An 18,791-nucleotide genomic window follows, 5' to 3' on the forward strand; every position below is an offset into this window, starting at 1 on the left:
CCTAGCCCTAACTCCAGGCAATTAGGTTTAGCCAAGCTGGGCCAGTGCATGACAATCCAGTCTCTCGCTAGTGATTGCTCAGGAACCTAGGTTTAAGCCAAAAAGCCATGGCAGTCTTTTGGCAACCGTGTGATACAGCAGAGGACATGCACACCCAGTGCTCCTAATCAGATGAAAGGGAAGGATCTATATTCCATGCTTGGGGGGTTCTTATCTCTTTTTCCTGCTGGATGTTAATAAGGAATTATTATCTCTATTGATACTTATACTCAATCATAAGGGAAACAGCTGCAGGACAAAGCCCGAGAGCTGGTAGAGCAGAGAGAAGGAATCAACCAACCCTGACTGATTCTGGAGTCTGCTCTACCTCTAGACTTAAAGTTGGGTAAGATAATTGATTTCCTTACTGTTCTACCACATTTAGTTGGGTTTCTTTGACTTGAAGCCAAAATCAACCTGACACAGGATTATCTTATTTAATAAACATGAAAGCCAATACAGGCAAAACAACAAGCATAAACAAGTCACAGAATTGCTGCAGAATGGGGCCTTTGAAAAATAGTTAATAATACCATAGCAACTATTGCTGAGTGCTTATCACATGTCACACAATGTTCTAAGCATTTAGTATATATTACCTTATTTAATCCTCATAATAACCCTATGACGTCAAAACTATTGTCTCCTTTTTACAAATCAGAATACCAAGGTACAGAGAATTAATTCACTTGTCCAAAGTTAAGTGGTAGAGCTAGGAAAGTTGACTCCAGAACCTGGAACCAAATCATTATAGTACACCTTAAAAGAACAGTCCTTTCTAAGATGACAGGAATGTAGAAAATTTTGCTAAGGAATGTGCACTGGGGGCAGCCTCACTCAATTAGTGCCTCCTCTGCCCATTTCTCAGGGATATCATGAAGCTCAAACATGGTGATTTATAATCATCACCCTTATCACCACTAATAGTTAATCTAAAATGTACAAAACATCATATATTTGTTTCCATAGACCTGCACATAACAGTTCACATCTCTGAATCTCAACTTATGCATTGTTTAAACGGAGGATTTGGGGGAAAAAAATTACAAATGTTTCTCTCAGAATTTAAATTATTCTAAGTAATCCTAATGTTTGAAAAAGCTCTTTAGAAACATCTGAGCATTGAATAGTCAAAGATTTGGAGGTTTCTTTTTTCTTTTTTTAAGAGACAGAGTCTCACTCTGTCGCCCAGGCTGGAATGCAGTGGCCCACTTTCAGCTCACTGCAATCTCCACCTCTCGGGTTCACATCATTCTCCTGTCTCAGCCTCCTGAGTAGCTGGGACTACAGGCGCCCACCACCACGCCTGGCTAATTTTTGTATTTTCAGTAGAGATGGGGTTTCACTGTGTTAGCCAGAATGGTCTCGATCTCCGGACCTCGTGATCCACCCGCCTCAGCCTCCCAAAGTGTTGGGATTACAGGCACGAGCCACCGCTCCCAGCAGATTTGGAGGTTTCTATGTGCTAAGAACTATGACAGTCTCGTCCACATCCTGAACAAAATACTTTATTATTGTTAAAATGGCCAGCCCACAATAAAATACCTCTTCAAAACAGGATTTCCCTTCCCCACCTTTGTTATACGCGTCACCCTCTAAACGCTAAAGGAGTCATATGATAGAAAAGTAAGATTTGCTCAGGGAGGGTTTACCTAAGCTAACTCCTCAAAACCACAGGGCCCAACTTGGACAGAGCGGGTTAAAAAAAAGGCTCTGTAAGTCAAAATGGAAGAGCCTCTTGGGTAGGGAAAAGGGAGTCTGAGTTCTAGCCAGACCATTCTAGAAACAGTTCTCATCAACTAAGCAGGCCCACGAACTTGGAGTAGACCCTCTGCCTTCTTGGATTTAAGAAGCTCTGTAGCCCTCAGCTTGGCCCAGGCATGCAGCCCATTGGGAAGCTGTTGAAAGGGTTGATTCCAGGAGCCCACAGGTTCTGATTCAGTAGGTCTGGGGACGGGGCACTTGACAAGACCCCACATGGCCCCTGGGCTCCCTCTTGGGTCACCTCTAAGCAGTGCCTTCCTCCACAGACCATCTGTGTCTTCCCATGGGCAACAGGGCTTTAGGAAAGGCAATTGCTTCACAAACTTCTGCCTCAATGGCACAAGAGCAAGTCTGAATCCTAGAGGGGTGGTTTTACTTGCTAAATAAGTGCCTAAATGCCTATGGGTGGAGTAGCACTGAAAAATCCCATTATTAGGATTTAAAAGAGTGTTTAATTTAAGAGTTCTTTGGAAGCAAAAATTTAAGCTTTCTCACAGTTCTGAAAAGGACTGAAATACCATGCTCCTAATTAGTAATTGTGATGGACCCAGCTGTGGAGATTAAAATTTTGGGAACTCTTTTAGATCTGTACAATTAGAACCGTTCTTTCATGCCCCCATGCATAAAAGCTGGTGGTTTTCTGTAATAGCCTTTTTAATTGAACAATGTGCCAGAGTTTCTAATTTCTGGTCAAGTTAAAGATGCCAAAAATAATTAACTGAAAAAATACAGAGAATTTCAGTAAATCTTCCAAAAATGATGCAAATCTAGGCTTTTTGCAAGCCTGAGGCCAATTTTCAATTATCCACGAAACTAGAAGGAACCACATCACCAGGGTTTCTCAACCTCAGCAATACTAACATTTTGGGCTGGATATTCTTTCTTGCAGGGGGTGGGGGGCCTCCTGAGCACTGTAGGATGGTTTGCAGTATTCCTGGCCTCTACACACTAGATGCCAATAGCATCCTCTCCCCATCCTCTCATACACATGCGACAACCAAAAATATCTCCAGACATTGCCAAATGCCCCTGTTGTGAACCACTGCACATCACCATGGGAAGTTAAATATAATCCTGCAAGCTGACCTCTGGGTTCTCGTGCCAGGGCACACAGGGGTTGGCACTCACTCTACCTCCTCAGCCCTGACTCCATCCCTTTTCCTCCAACTCCACTGGCTTCTCCTTTCTGCTCCTACCTTCATTTGGCTAGCCTGGGGCACATTGAGGTAAATGATCAAATTGGTAACAGCAGCAGCACAGCAGCTATCCTGTAATGAGTACTTATCTTATGGTGAGGAAGCACTAAGCATATCATTTCATGTAATCCCTATGCCAATTTACATATTAGGCATTATTAGCCATCTTACAGATGGCAAAACTAAGACTTGGGCAAGTAACTGACTTGTCAAATTTCACACTGCATAGAGGGAGGCGGGAGAGGCGGTGTTCTGACCCAGGTCTACCTGATGCCAGAGCCTGTGCTTTCTCTTTCCGGGTGCTGGGGATTCTCCTTCTGTATCCATGTGGCAGGACCTCCATTAGAGTAACTCCACAGGCCTCCCTTCCCTCTGCCCTTTAATTCATCATTCTTCTGTGAGAGAAGTCAAGTGTGGTGGGGGAAGGAAGACCAATTTATCTGATAGGTTAATCAGGAGAAGAAACTGAGCATGCCCAGTCCTACCCTCTTTCCTGGTTTCTGGGATCTTTCTGCCAGCAGAGAGCACATGGTCTCAACCTACCTCCTGACATAAAGCAAAGGCCCACCTGGGGAGGAGAAACTTGCGGTTGTTCAATTCTGCATGTAACTGGGTGGGCAGGTTAATTCTGAGGGCAATATTAGCAAGCCCACTTGGCTGCAAGTCTACGCCACTTTCTTAGAAGAGCTTTATCAGTTATAATGCTGATATTTTTATCTTCATTGACCTGATTCCTGCATTTATCTCTAATTTCCATTCCAAATTGGAAGCCCCTCAATACCCAATACTGAGCCCAATGCCTTGCACATATATGGTCACAATAAATATAGCAAAACTAGCTATTGAATTCTGCAGTAACCTGACAAGGACTCCCTCAATTCTCATATAAATTCGTTTTGCAGTGTGATGTAAAATGATGACAAATGCCTCCTCCCTTTCAAACTTAAAAGAAAAAATCAGGTCTGATATGTTCTCTGTCTTTTTAGATGATCAGGTCAACTAATGTGTTCCTCACCTTTACCTGCTCTCCCAACTCCTTGCTGGAAATTGTTTTCACTACACACAGAAATGTTCAGGGAAATTCCTCCCACACAACCACTGAGAGATGGCTGTGTCTGTTTTCCCATGGAATTCTTTTTCAGTGATTGTCTTCTAAAAATAACACAGCACTTTCCAAAGTTCTCTCATTCAAAATGTTAAAGAAACCATGAGAACTAAGTACTGAAACTTACCAATTTTCCCAATAAGATTATTTTGAAGATAGAGAATTTTTAAATCCCGGCACCATTTATCAATGTGTTCTAGTCTTTCTATTTCTTGCTGATGCAACGAGAGTTCCTCCAGGGAAAAAATGACACAGTCATTGTGTTCAGCATTCCGTCTGATAAGATCTTCTGTGACTGGAAGAAAATGTGTTACATATTACATTTCTGTCCCCATTGTTCAATATAAGATTATTGTGTTGTTAACGCATTTGTTTTTTTGTTTGTTTTTGCAGTTAAATGTCAATTTTCCAGGCCCAAGCGATTTTCAAAGTGAGAGAGAAAATGGTACCTCCTCCTGGAGTTTTTGTGATGCCATGATGTGAGTTGAAGGGAAGAAGAAGACATGATGATATTCTATTTGCCTTTGAATGTGAAGGGTCTACATACATTTTGCTGTATGGATGGAGATGGAGTTGAGAGTTAATGGCTATAAAAATGTTTACATGGAATCTTATGGTAGTACCATGTTAAAATGGATGAAATCCACTAACTAATCTGAGACACAGCAACTTGCTACTGAGAGGCACAGTTGGGCTGTCAGAGGGCAGAAATATGAAAGCATCTTCCACCATTCAGAAAATAAAGGTCACAAGTCACTCATTTAACCAATGTTTATTAATTTAACTAAAGCTTAAAAGAAAGAAAAGGAACGCCTTAGATCTTGCACTGCATTCTTATAAAGCAGCCACCACTTGTTTTGTTTCCAGGAGAAGTGTTTTTGAAAGCTGCTCACAGAAGGAGGTGTAATGGGAGCTCCCATCCCTCTGACAAGAGTGATGTGTAGTGCTGGGTTCGCCTGCCACAGAAGGTCAGCAGTACATGAGGAAGATGGCGCCAGGAGACTGGACATAGCACTATCTATGGTCCACAGTCAGAGCCAAGCACAAGATCATGAATTATCTTTTTAAGGATGCATTGAAACCAAAAAGGTAATGACAAGGAGGAACCAGGCATTTCCCACTGCCACTAAAACTGGTTATTTGTTGAACCCTCACATCTTCTGTAGGATGTGGAAATATTGTATGTCTACCCCAGGAGATAATAAAGACTCACTGTCACTTACAAGGTGCCAGGTAGTATTCTAAATGCTTTGCATGTATTAATATATGACTATCTGGAGTTATTACTGCCATTTGTCAGATGAGGAAGTAAAGCACAGAGAGTTTAAATAACTTACCTGGGTCTTGGTGATAAGTGCTAGAGCCAGGTTTTAAATTCACAGTTCAGTGCCAGACCACCTGCTCTTAACCACTATGCTCCACTGTCTCAACCATAAGCAAATAACAGCCTCTAGAAATTCCAGGTTTCCTGAAGGTACAGACTCCTCTAGCTGAGACAGAGTTCTTCACAGCAACTTCTGCTACCACACCTCTATGTCACATCCTTAAAAGTGGAATTTGCCTTTTTATTAAATGTAAAAACATGTATGAACTTATCATTCATGTGGAGTTAGCTAAACTCTCTGCTACTTCTAGTGGTAGGAGATACGGGTGCTTGCAATGACAGTTATTTATAAGAAGGACCAGAGTAATGTAGAGGTTGAGAGATTAAAATACCATACATGGGGAAAGTCCTTGCTGCTCTAAGCTTTGACTCAACTAACAGGCAGAGATGGTCACAAACCAGATCCTGGTAAGGGACAGCCCAAAGCGCCCAGGAAGGAGGCTAACAGTACACCACCACCAGCCTGGCTCGCTGGGACCCCTGCTGCCAGCACCATTCAGCTGTCCCTGGAATTCCACTAATGGTTTGTGAACCAGCTTAAATAGGGTGCTATAATCAAGGAAAAGAGAAAAACCAAACCTGTAAGAGAAGAGCATTAAAATTACTCTCTATCCTCCTAACCAAAGTTGGTTCTAACAGCTTAAATCAACTGATAATGAATAAATGGGCACAGCCAGAGGATAGAGCAATGCTCCTGTGTAAAGTAAAATGTATGATCTATATCTGTAATTTACCTATAAGAATTCTCTTAGCAAGGATGCAACATGGGTCAAGGGGTTGAGATTGCACAACCTTGTTATCTGTACATTTAACAAAATGTGGAAATTATTGACCACTAGTAATAAGACCCTCAACGACTAACGGTATATCTGTAACTTAAACTACTCAAATCCATAGAACAAGGGGGTGGATTGTTGGAGGCCTTGTTACTATTAGAACTGGAGTCCATGGGGCCAGGAGGACGTGCCCATCCAGAGCCCAAGTCTTCCTCTCTAGACCATGGCCCATAGAGGGAACAATGGGATTCTCTGTTCAAGGGGCTCCAAGCCTTACTCTAAACCTTGCAATGGCAGCTTCTCCAGGTTCGTTCCTGAAGACAGACCATGACATCAGGTACATATCCCAACGCCTAAGGGGTGTCCAAGGGTCAGCTGTTTGTCAGGGAGGTGGATGGCATGGATGTATAGGCTGGAGTGTCCATGCTCATACATGGGTGTTAGAGGCCAGGACAGAGTCAGAGATGGGAAGAAAAGGGAAGAGTGGGCCAGAGGGAAAGATTTCCCCAATCCACCATGCTCTGTCATAGAACTCCAGCATAGGAAATGCAGCCCTCAGGTTGTTAGGAAAGTATACTTGTCAAGGGAAGAAGACGTATTTTATTTAGCAGTTTGGTTTACAACTTGATACATAGGACTTTACTTATACTCTTGCCCCAGATTCTGGTTGAAGGCTTAGTTTTGTATCCATATTGAAGATATAATTTGAACTCCAAAGGAGATGTCATCCATGCTTAAGTCGAATGTGTTCAGGGGACTTCCGATAGAATCTTAAGCATCACTTGGTCTCTGGCCTCATACTGCCATGTGGGACTTTCTGACTCTCAGGGCTGCTTAAGGTATCACAGGAGCCTCTAGTCTACACTCTGAAAGGCTTTTCTAAATTGCCCACTCTTAAAGATTTGCAGGGTTGACAAAGTTTCTACTGGTACCAAATATCCTTGTAGTATTCTTTTGCTATACCTCTGAACATTTAAGAAACTCTTTTTCTTCCTTTGAGACACGGTCTCACTCTGTCACCCAGGCTGGAGTGCAGTGGCACGATTACAGTTTGCTGCAGCCCCAGGATCAAGGGATCCTCCTACCTCAGCCTCCTGAGTAGCTGGAACTACAGGTATGCGCCACCACACCCAGCTAATTTTTTTTTTTTTTTTTTGTAAAGACAAGGTTTCACCATGGTGCCCACATTGGTCTCAGACTCCTGAACTCAAGCGATCCACCCACCTTGGCTTCCCAGAGTACTGGGATTACAGGTGTGAGCCACTGCGACCAACCAAGAAACTCTCTTCATCAAGGTATTATGTGTGTAAAACCAATCACTTCATGCAACTGTCAAATCTTCTCTTTTGAAGGCATGTAAGTATTAGGAAAGAATTATATTGATTCATATCTTCTAACCATGAGAATTAAGATGAGAAAAATCCCTGATTAGTTTAAAGAGGTAGAGTTTAGGGAACCTCCCTTAGCATGAATAACTAAATTACACACACACACAAAGGAAAGAAGGGACACAACAGAGAAGTTTGCCTGGAAAGCAATGATTATATACAATTATGATACTTTAAAAGAAAATTCATAATTGCAGAGGAGGATAGAACTGTGAAGATGTGGAATTTCCCAGCAGATCTTTTCTAAACTCTCCTATAACAAGCAAACTGCTGTGTGGCTTACCATTTTATAGCGCTGAGGAAATTGTTGTTACACAGTGCTGCTTCACCTGTAATTGCAAACATCAGAACAAAAACCAGAGCCCCCAAGAAGAAATGTGTAAAGATATCTTCATGGTGCATGGAGATTATAGTGTTTCATGCTTTTGAACAGGAAAGCATTTTTGGTTTTACATACTATCTAATTTAGGGCAAACATTCTTTAAGTCCAAGGAGCATTATTCACCTTTAGAAATTTCTACTCCAAATAATATAGCACTGCACTTACGTGAGATCATTCTAGAGATTTAAAAATGCTTTGGGAAGACATACAAGTGCCCAGCAAACTTAAAAAAAAAAAAAGCTCCACATCACTAGTCATCAGAGAAATGCAAATTAAAACTACAATGAGATGCCATCTCACACCAGTCAGAATGGCTATTATTATGAAAGTCATAAAATAATAGATGTTGGCAAGGATGCAAAGAAAAGGGAACACTTATACTCTGTTGGTGGGAATGCAAATTAGTTCAACCCCTGTGGAAAACAGAATAGAGATTTCTCAAAGAATTAAAAATAGAATGAACAATCAACCCAGCAATCTCACTACTGGGTATCTACCCAAAGGAAAATAAATCATTCAATCAAAAAGACACCTGTACTCGTGTGCTACTGCAGCACTATTCACAATATCAAAGTAATGTATTCAACACAAGTCCCCATCAACAGCGGATTAGATAGAGAAAATTTGGTACACATACACCAAGGAATACTATGCAGCCATAAAAAGAAAAAAATCATGTCCTTTGCAATAACATGGATGCAGCTGGAGGCCATTATCCCAAGTGAATTCATGCACGAACAGAAAATCAAATACCGCATGTTCTCACTTATAACTGGGAGCTAAACGGTGGGCACACAAGGACATAAAGATGGAAACAATAGACCCTGAGGACTCCAAAATGGGGGAAGGAGGGGAGGCAAGGGTTGAAAAACGACCTACTGGCTACTATGTTCACTATTTGGGTTAGGGGTTCGCTTAAAGCTCAGACCCCAGCATCATGCAATATACCCATGTAACAAACCTGCACATGTACCCTCTGAATATAAAATTAAAAACAATAATATATAGTTTGAAATAGCTAGAAGGACGATATTGAAAGTTTCCAACACAAAGAAATGATAAATGTTTTAGATAATGGATATGCTAATTATCCTGATCTGATTACTATACAGTATATGTATTGAAACATCACTATGTATCCCATAAATATGTACAATTATGTCAAATAAAAACAAAATTAAATTAAAAAGTAAAAAAAAAAGATACAAACTCTGCCCTCAAGGAATTTTCAGTCCAGAATTAAGGAGAGGCAGTGACAACAGTGCATGATGAGCTTGAGAGAAGAGCTGGATACTATGAAACATCTAGGAGAAGCACCCAACCCAGCTGCGGCTTCAGAAGCAGGCAATGTCGACAGAGATACAGAGCACACATGAGAATTAACCAGAAAAAAAGAAGAGAATGGAGCAGAAGAAACAGCACAGTGCAAAGGCCAGGAAGCAAGTGTATCTTCCTTCACTTTGCAGCACCAATATAGGAATGATGTTGTAGACACAACGGCAGACAGTCCTTGCTTTCATGGAGGTTGCCTAGTAGAAGAGGCAGAAAAGAAGCACAGTGTACATACCACTGGGGTCATGTGGGTGGTCACGGATACCCAGAGCTTCTAATCTAGACTTCGGAGAAGATGGGAAGCTTCCTCTCTTCAGCTGAGACACGGAGGATGAGTAAGATTATTCAAGAGAATGGGGCAGATAAAAGACAATTCCAAGAAGCAAGCTCAGAAGAAGAGAGGCCATAGAAGATTCTGTAAATTATGCGGCATTCATTATGGCTACAGCACAGCATTGAAGGAATTGGGAAATATAAAAAAGCTAGGCAAGTTTGAGTCCATTGTAAAGAGCCCTGGAGGGCTAAGGACTTAGAATGAACTTGTACTATTATTTAGAACTGGGACGTAACCTAAGGGATGGGATGTGTAGTGTTGTCATGAAAAGATGATGTCAAATCTTTGCCCCACCATTCTCTACCTGTTTATGATACATAGATTTGGGCAAAACTGTTCATCTATTTTCAGTTTTCTCATCTGTAAACTGGAGATAATGTTAGCATTACTTCTTAAAATTTTTTTTTGGATTAAATAATTAAGTAAAGCCCTTAGCACAGTGCCTGGTATACAGTCATTGGTCAATAAATGTCAGTTCCCTTCCTTCTATAAATAAGTAAAGAAATAAATAATAAAATGCTTTGGAAGCATTAATATGTTATCACCATAAGACTATTTCAAGAGAAATGGTATTATAGTACCTATTATGTAGTATAGAAGAAAAATATGCCAAGGCACAATATAAAACATATTGCTTTCACTTCCTTATTTTAGGAAATTTCAAATAGCAAAATATAAGATGCAGATGGTTGAGTGCTAACCAATATCTGTCTGACTGGAGAAATAAGCTCTTGATGAAGGATATTGACAGCTTCAACCACAGATACGTACTCCCCTCACTAAAAGATGCTGTGGAGGAATCCAAGGGTTTAATCAAAACACATCAGCTCGCCTAAGTTTCTTTCCAATTCCTTAATATGAATGAGTTCTCCAAAATTTGAGAGTGTATCAGTAAAATGACTTTGCAGGGAGCAGGGACAGAGGGCACGGTGAGGAGGTTTCTGGGATACTGGAGGCTGTCTTGCTGTGTTTGTTTCTAAAGTTTTTCATTACATTGAGCAAAGTTCTCAAAACTCCCAAAGCCAATAATTTAGTGTTCATTCCTTCAGGCTTTACATCATGTTTTGTAAACAACTCTTTTTTCCTACTAGATTAGAATAAAATCAACCAATATGTATTTATTGAAGATTTTGTAGCATTTTCAGACATCTTGAAAGACCTATCAGATATGTATATGAAATTGAGAGTTAATAGAAATAAAGGGGTTACAAACAGGTGAAGGTCACCTTTTGCAGCATCTAAAATATTTTTTAATCATTTTCAATGGAAACTCTTAAAAGCAGGATTGTACACTTGCCTGTCTTTTCTTGCTGACCCAGGCTCATCACAATGAGCAGCAACAACCGTACTGTACCCCAATCTAGTGATATCTTTTTTTTGTTTTTTTTTTTTAAGCAGAGGTAGCATTTTTATTATCAGACCAAGTTGAATGGAATTCCTGGAACAGATATTTTTGTTGTTATATAGAGATAAAACATCATAAATATTTATACGCTAAATAAACTACATAAAGAAAAAGGTACTTGAGTATACTGAAGTCTAGAAAGGAAAAAATGTTAGAAATATGAGGTGTTGACAGAAACAAAATTATACAGAAATATTTTGAATTATCTGTTTCTCTTTGACAAATGGATGAGGCAGAACACCAAGATGTGGAAGATTTGATAAATATAGTTAATAAGGGTGATCTATTATATGTCTATATATAGATCACTTGAAAGCTTTTAAGAAACTATACTACTAAGTAATTCTTTTATTATTATTATTATTATTATACTTTAGGCTCTATGGTACTTGTGCGCAACGTGCAGGTTAGTTACATATGTATACATGTGCCATGCTGGTGCGCTGCACCCACCAACTTGTCATCTAGCATTAGGTATATCTCCCAATGCTATCCCTCTCCGCTCCCCCCACCCCCCACAAGAGACCCCGAAGTGTGATGTTCTCCTTCCTGTGTCCATGTGTTCTCATTGTTCAATTCCCACCTATGAGTGAGAATATGCGGTGTTTGGTTTTTTGTTCTTGCGATAGTTTACTGAGAATGATGATTTCCAGTTTCATCCATGTCCCTACAAAGGACGTGAACTCATCATTTTTTATGGCTGCATAGTATTCCATGGTGTATATGTGCCACATTTTCTTAATCCAGTCTATCATTGTTGGACATTTGGGTTGGTTCCAAGTCTTTGCTATTGTGAATAATGCCGCAATAAACATACGTGTGCATGTGTCTTTATAGCAGCATGATTTATAGTCCTTTGGGTATATACCCAGTAATGGGATGGCTGGGTCAAATGGAATTTCTAGTTCTAGATCCCTGAGGAATCGCCACACTGACTTCCACAAGGGTTGAACTAGTTTACAGTCCCACCAACAGTGTCAAAGTCTTCCTATTTCTCCACATCCTCTCCAGCACCTGTTGTTTCCTGACTTTTTAATGATTGCCATTCTAACTGGTGTGAGATGGTATCTCATTGTGGTTTTGATTTGCATTTCTCTGATGGCCAGTGATGGTGAGCATTTTTTCATGTGTTTTTTGGCTGCATAAATGTCTTCTTTTGAGAAGTGTCTGTTCATGTCCTTCACCCACTTTTTGATGGGGTTGTTTGTTTTTTTCTTGTAAATTTGTTGGAGTTCATTGTAGATTCTGGATATTAGCCCTTTGTCAGATGAGTAGGTTGCGAAAATTTTCTCCCATTTTGTAGGTTGCCTGTTCACTCTGATGGTAGTTTCCTTTGCTGTGCAGAAGCTCTTTAGTTTAATGAGATCCCATTTGTCAATTTTGGCTTTTGTTGCCATTGCTTTTGGTGTTTTAGACATGAAGTCCTTGCCCATGCCTATGTCCTGAATGGTATTGCCTAGGTTTTCTTCTAGGGTTTTTATGGTTTTAGATCTAACATTTAAGTCTTTAATCCATCTTGAATTAATTTTTGTGTAAGGTGTAAGGAAGGGATCCAGTTTCAGCTTTCTACGTATGGCTAGCCAGTTTTCCCAGCACCATTTATTAAATAGGGAATCCTTTCCCCATTTCTTGTTTTTGTCAGGTTTGTCAAAGATCAGATAGTTGTAGATATGTGGCATTATTTCTGACGGCTCTGTTCTGTTCCATTGATCTATATCTCTGTTTTGGTACCAGTACCATGCTGTTTTGGTTACTGTAGCCTTGTAGTATAGTTTGAAGTCAGGTAGCGTGATGCCTCCAGCTTTGTTCTTTTGGCTTAGGATTGACTTGGCGATGCAGGCTCTTTTTTGGTTCCATATGAACTTTAAAGTAGTTTTTTCCAATTCTGTGAAGAAAGTCATTGGTAACTTGATGGGGATGGCATTGAATCTGTAAATTACCTTGGGAAGGATGGCCATTTTCATGATATTGATTCTTCCTACCCATGAGCATGGAATGTTCTTCCATTTGTTTGTATCCTCTTTTATTTCCTTGAGCAGTGGTTTGTAGTTCTCCTTGAAGAGGTCCTTCACATCCCTTGTAAGTTGGATTCCTAGGTATTTTATTCTCTTTGAAGCAATTGTGAATGGGAGTTCACTCATGATTTGGCTCTCTGTTTGTCTGTTATTGATGTATAAGAATGCTTGTGATTTTTGTACATTGATTTTGTATCCTGAGACTTTGCTGAAGTTGCTTATCAGCTTAAGGAGATTTTGGGCTGAGACAATGGGGTTTTCTAGATATACTATCATGTCATCTGCAAACAGGGACAATTTGACTTCCTCTTTTCCTAATTGAATACCCTTGATTTCCTTCTCTTGCCTAATTGCCCTGGCCAGAACTTCCAACGCTATGTTGAATAGAAGTGGTGAGAGAGGGCATCCCTGTCTTGTGCCAGTTTTCAAAGGGAATGCTTCCAGCTTTTGCCCATTCAGTATGATATTGGCTGTGGGTTGGTCATAAATAGCTCTTATTATTTTGAGATACGTCCCATCAATACCTAATTTATTGAGAGTTTTTAGCATGAAGGGTTGTTGAATTTTGTCAAAGGCCTTTTCTGCATCTATTGAGATAATCATGTGGTTTTTGTCTTTGGTTCTGTTTATATGCTGGATTACATTTATTGATTTGTGTATATTGAACCAGCCTTGCATCCCAGGGATGAAGCCCACTTGATCATGGTGGATAAGCTTTTTGATGTGCTGCTGGATTCTGTTTGCCAGTATTTTATTGAGGATTTTTGCATCAATGTTCATCAAGGATATTGGTCTAAAATTCTCTTTTTTTGTTGTGTCTCTGCCCGGCTTTGGTATCAGGATGATGCTGGCCTCATAAAATGAGTTAGGAAGGATTCCCTCTTTTTCTATTGATTGGAATAGTTTCAGAAGGAATGGTACCAACTCCTCCTTGTACCTCTGGTAGAATTCGGCTGTGAACCCATCTGGTCCTGGACTTTTTTTGGTTGGTAAGCTATTGATTATTGCCACAATTTCAGCTCCTGTTATTGGTCTATTCAGAGATTCAACTTCTTCCTGGTTTAGTCTTGGGAGGGTGTATGTGTTGAGGAATTTATCCATTTCTTGTAGATTTTCTAGTTTATTTGCGTAGAGGTGTTTGTAGTATTCTCTGATGGTAGTTTGTATTTCTGTGGGATCGGTGGTGATATCCCCTTTATCATTTTTTATTGCATCTATTTGATTCTTCTCTCTTTTTTTCTTTATTAATCTTGCTAGCGGTCTATCAATTTTGTTGATCCTTTCAAAAAACCAGCTCCTGGATTCATTGATTTTTTGAAGGGTTTTTTGTGTCTCTATTTCCTTCAGTTCTGCTCTGATTTTAGTTATTTCTTGCCTTCTGCTAGCTTTTGAATGTGTTTGCTCTTGCTTTTCTAGTTCTTTTAATTGTGATGTTAGGGTGTCAATTTTGGATCTTTCCTGCTTTCTCTTGTGGGCATTTAGTGCTATACATTTCCCTCTACACACTGCTTTGAATGCATCCCAAAGATTCTGGTATGTTGTGTCTTGGTTCTCATTGGTTTCAAAGAACATCTTTATTTCTGCCTTCATTTCATTATGTACCCAGTAGTCATTCAGGAGCAGGTTGTTCAGTTTCCACGTAGTTGAGTGGTTTTGAGTGAGATTCTTAATCCTGAGTTCTAGCTTGATTGCACTGTGATCTGAGAGATAGTTTGTTATAATTTCTGTTCTTTTACATTTATTGAGGAGAGCTTTACTTCCAAGTATATGGTCAATTTTGGAATAGGTGTGGTGTGGTGCTGAAAAAAATGTATATTCTGTTGATTTGGGGTGGAGAGTTCTGTAGATGTCTATTAGGTCTGCTTGGTGCAGAGCTGAGTTCAATTCCTGGGTATCCTTGTTGATTTTCTGTTTCGTTGATCTGTCTAATGTTGACAGTGGGGTGTTAAAGTCTCCCATTATTAATGTGTGGGAGTCTAAGTCTCTTTGTAGGTCACTCAGGACTTGCTTTATGAATCTGGGTGCTCCTGTATTGGGTGCATATATATTTAGGATAGTTAGCTCTTCTTGTTGAATTAATCCCTTTACCATTATGTAATGGCCTTCTTTGTCTCTTTTGATCTTTGTTGGTTTAAAGTCTGTTTTATCAGAGACTAGGATTGCAACCCCTGCCTTTTTTTGTTTTCCATTTGCTTGGTAGATCTTCCTCCATCCTTTTATTTTGAGCCTATGTGTGTCTCTGCATGTGAGATGGGTTTCCTGAATACAGCACACTGATGGGTCTTGAGTCTTTATCCAATTTGCCAGTCTGTGTCTTTTAATTGGAGCATTTAGTCCATTTACATTTAAAGTTAATATTGTTATGTGTGAATCTGATCCTGTCATTATGATGTTAGCTGGTTATTTTGCTCGTTAGTTGATGCAGTCTCTTCCTAGTCTCGATGGTCTTTACAATTCGGTATGATTTTGCAGTGGCTGGTACCAGTTGTGCCTTTCCATGTTTAGCGCTTCCTTCAGGAGCTCTTTTAGGGCAGGCCTGGTGGTGACAAAATCTCTCAGCATTTGCTTGTCTGTAAAGGATTTTATTTCTCCTTCACTTATGAAGCTTAGTTTGGTAGGATATGAAATTCTGGGTTGAAAATTCTTTTCTTTAAGAATGTTGAATATTGGCCCCCACTCTCTTCTGGCTTGTAGGGTTTCTGCCGAGAGATCTGCTGTTAGTCTGATGGGCTTCCCTTTGATGGTAACCCGACCTTTCTCTCTGGCTGCCCTTAACATTTTTTCCTTCATTTCAACTTTGGTGAATCTGACAATTATGTGTCTTGGAGTTGCTCTTCTCGAGGAGTATCTCTGTGGCGTTCTCTGTATTTCCTGAATCTGAGTGTTGGCCTGTCTTGCTAGATTGGGGAAGTTCTCCTGGATAATATCCTGCAGAGTGTTTTCCAACTTGTTTCCATTCTCCCTGTCACTTTCAGGTACACCAATCAGACGTAGATTTGGTCTTTTCACATAGTCCCACATTTCTTGGAGGCTTTGCTCGTTTCTTTTTATTCTTTTTTCTCTAAACTTCCCTTCTCGCTTCATTTCATTCATTTCATCTTCCAGGGCTGATACCCTTTCTTCCATTTGATCGCATCGGCTCCTGAGGCTTCTGCATTCTTCACGTAGTTCTCGAGCCTTGGTTTTCAGCTCCATCAGCTCCTTTAAGCACTTCCCTGTATTGGTTATTCTAGTTATACATTCTTCTAAATTTTTTTCAAAGTTTTCAACTTCTTTGCCTTTGGTTTGAATATCCTCCCGTAGCTCGGAGTAATTTGATCGTCTGAAGCCTTCTTCTCTCAGCTCGTCAAAGTCATTCTCTGTCCAGCTTTGTTCCGTTGCTGGTGAGGAACTGCGTTCCTTTGGAGGAGGAGACGTGCTCTGCTTTTTAGAGTTTCCAGTTTTTCTGCTCTGTTTTTTCCCCATCTTTGTGGTTTTATCTACTTTTGGTCTTTGATGATGGTGATGTACAGATGGGTTTTTGGTGTGGATGTCCTTTCTGTTAGTTTTCCTTCTAACAGACAGGACCCTCAGCTGCAGGTCTGTTGGAGTACCTGGCTGGCCGTGTGAGGTGTCAGTCTGCCCCTGCTGGGGGGTGCCTCCCAGTTAGGCTGCTCGGGGGTCAGGGGTCAGGGACCCACTTGAGGAGGCAGTCAGCCCGTTCTCAGATCTCCAGCTGCGTGCTGGGAGAACCACTGCTCTCCTCAAAGCTGTCAGACAGGGACATTTAAGTCTGCACAGGTTACTGCTGTCTTTTTGTTCGTCTGTGCCCTGCCCCCAGAGGTGGAGCCTACAGAGGCAGGCAGGCCTCCTTGAGTTGTGGTGGGCTCCACCCAGTTCAAGCTTCCAGGCTACTTTGTTTACCTAAGGGAGCCTGGGCAATGGCGGGCGCCCCTCCCCCAGCCTCGCTGCCGACTTGCTGTTTGATCTCAGACTGCTGTGCTAGCAATCAGCGAGACTCCATGGGCGTAGGACCCTCTGAGCCAGGTGCGGGCTATACTCTCCTGGGGCACCGTTTCCTAAGCCCGTCGGAAAAACACAGTTTTCGGGTGGGAGTGGCCCGATTTTCCAGGTGCCGTTTGTCACCCCTGGAAAGGGAACTCCCTGACCCCTTGCGCTTCCCGAGTGAGGCAATGCCTCGCCCCTGCTTCGGCTGGCGCACGGTGCACTCACCCACTGACCTGCGCCCACTGTCTGGCACTCCCTGGTGAGATGAACACGGTACCTCAGATGGAAATGCAGAAATCACCCGTCTTCTGCGTCGCTCGCGCTGGGAGCTGTAGACCGGAGCTGTTCCTATTCGGCTATCTTGGCTCCTCCCCTCCTAGTGACATCTTTAGGGACTACTTAGTGGAGTGTGCTACTGAAAGGCACTAAGTGCTATGGGGCACTGAGAGAAGCACATAGAAAGTATGATGAGTGCACAGGAGAGAGTGATCGGTGCTACTGAGAAAAGGGAGGTCAGAAGAAGCTTCATGGAGGAGGAGTCTGAGCTGAATCTTTTTTTTTTTTTTTTCTTTGAGACGGAGTCTTGCTCTGTCGCCCAGTGACGTGATCTCGGCTCACTGCAAGCTCCGCCTCCCGGGTTCACGCCACTCTCCTGCCTCAGCCTCCCGAGTAGCTGGGACTACAGGCACCTGCCACCACGCCTGGCTAATTTTTTTTTTGTATTTTTAGTAGAGACGGGGTTTCACCGTGTTAGCCAGGATGCTCTCAATCTCTTGACCTCATGTTCCACCCGCCTCAGCCTCCCAAATGGCTGGAATTACAGGCTTGAGCCACCGCGCCCGGCCCTGAGCTGAATCTTGAAATGTGAGTAGATGTTTGTTAGATAAACCAGGAAAGGGCACTTCAGGCCATCGTGGATGACCTGATGCACTTCTCAGGTCCCTCTTCAAAACTGAAGGATTAATTCCTCTAGCTGCTGGGGGCTCTGTTGACAGACAGCCCTCCGCTGCCCACCTTCTTCATGAGCTGAAGAGATCTCACAGCCGAAGAGATTGTTCAACCAAGGTCACGCCCTTTCCTTTCCCGGGAAAGCCCACATTCAATGACTGGTTGATGTAGGGGCTGTAAAGGCCCAGTTCTTCACCCCAACTTGGGCAAGTCAGAAGGTTCATTCCAAGTTTAGATCTCCTGGTTGGTTTCCTAAGGCCTTTGTTAGACACATCACAGCCCAACTTCCCCCTCTGCTCAATTTTGATTTCTTTTCTACCCACGCCAACAATGCTCCCTAATAAACCTCCTGCATGCTAATTCCCACCTAGATATCAGCTTCCTGAGGAGCCTAACCTGGAAGACTTGATACCAGAAGGGGTGTATGAAAGCAGATGCTAGCTAAGATAGGATTTTGGAGTCAGACTACATGTTGCCAGAGTGGCAAGGACACCGTTATTCCTGGTAGGTAGAACATAGATAGTGCCTGGCCCAAGGCAGTTATGCAATTGTAAAGACTTGCACTGGTGTTGAACAGAGATAGGATACAAGTGAAAGGGAATGTACTAGTAAGTGTAACATGTCAAATGTTAGAGAAATGTGAGAGAAACTGTAACTTAAAGGACAATTATGTTGTATTGTATAAAGGCTGCTGCTAAACACAACTGATCAGGAAAGGCTGAGAGAGGAAGTGTGA

At 41.5% G+C, this 18,791-nt stretch overlaps 1 protein-coding gene across 3 annotated transcripts in view; it reads right to left on the reverse strand.

Moving 5' to 3' along the window:
* DNAAF11 (dynein axonemal assembly factor 11) overlaps window positions 1–18,791 on the reverse strand; it is a 111,234-nt gene that overhangs the window by 86,593 nt on the left and 5,850 nt on the right. For all 3 annotated transcript variants that reach the window (XM_024251101.3, XM_024251100.3, XM_054518830.2), the window contains exon 2: window positions 4,232–4,399. In XM_024251101.3, the coding sequence (XP_024106869.1) occupies window positions 4,232–4,399 (168 nt within the window). The remainder of the gene's footprint in view (window positions 1–4,231; window positions 4,400–18,791) is intronic.

The sequence above is a fragment of the Pongo abelii genome, chromosome 7, assembly GCF_028885655.2.
Source record: "Pongo abelii isolate AG06213 chromosome 7, NHGRI_mPonAbe1-v2.0_pri, whole genome shotgun sequence".
In the NCBI taxonomy this organism is placed as follows: Eukaryota; Metazoa; Chordata; class Mammalia; order Primates; family Hominidae; genus Pongo; species Pongo abelii.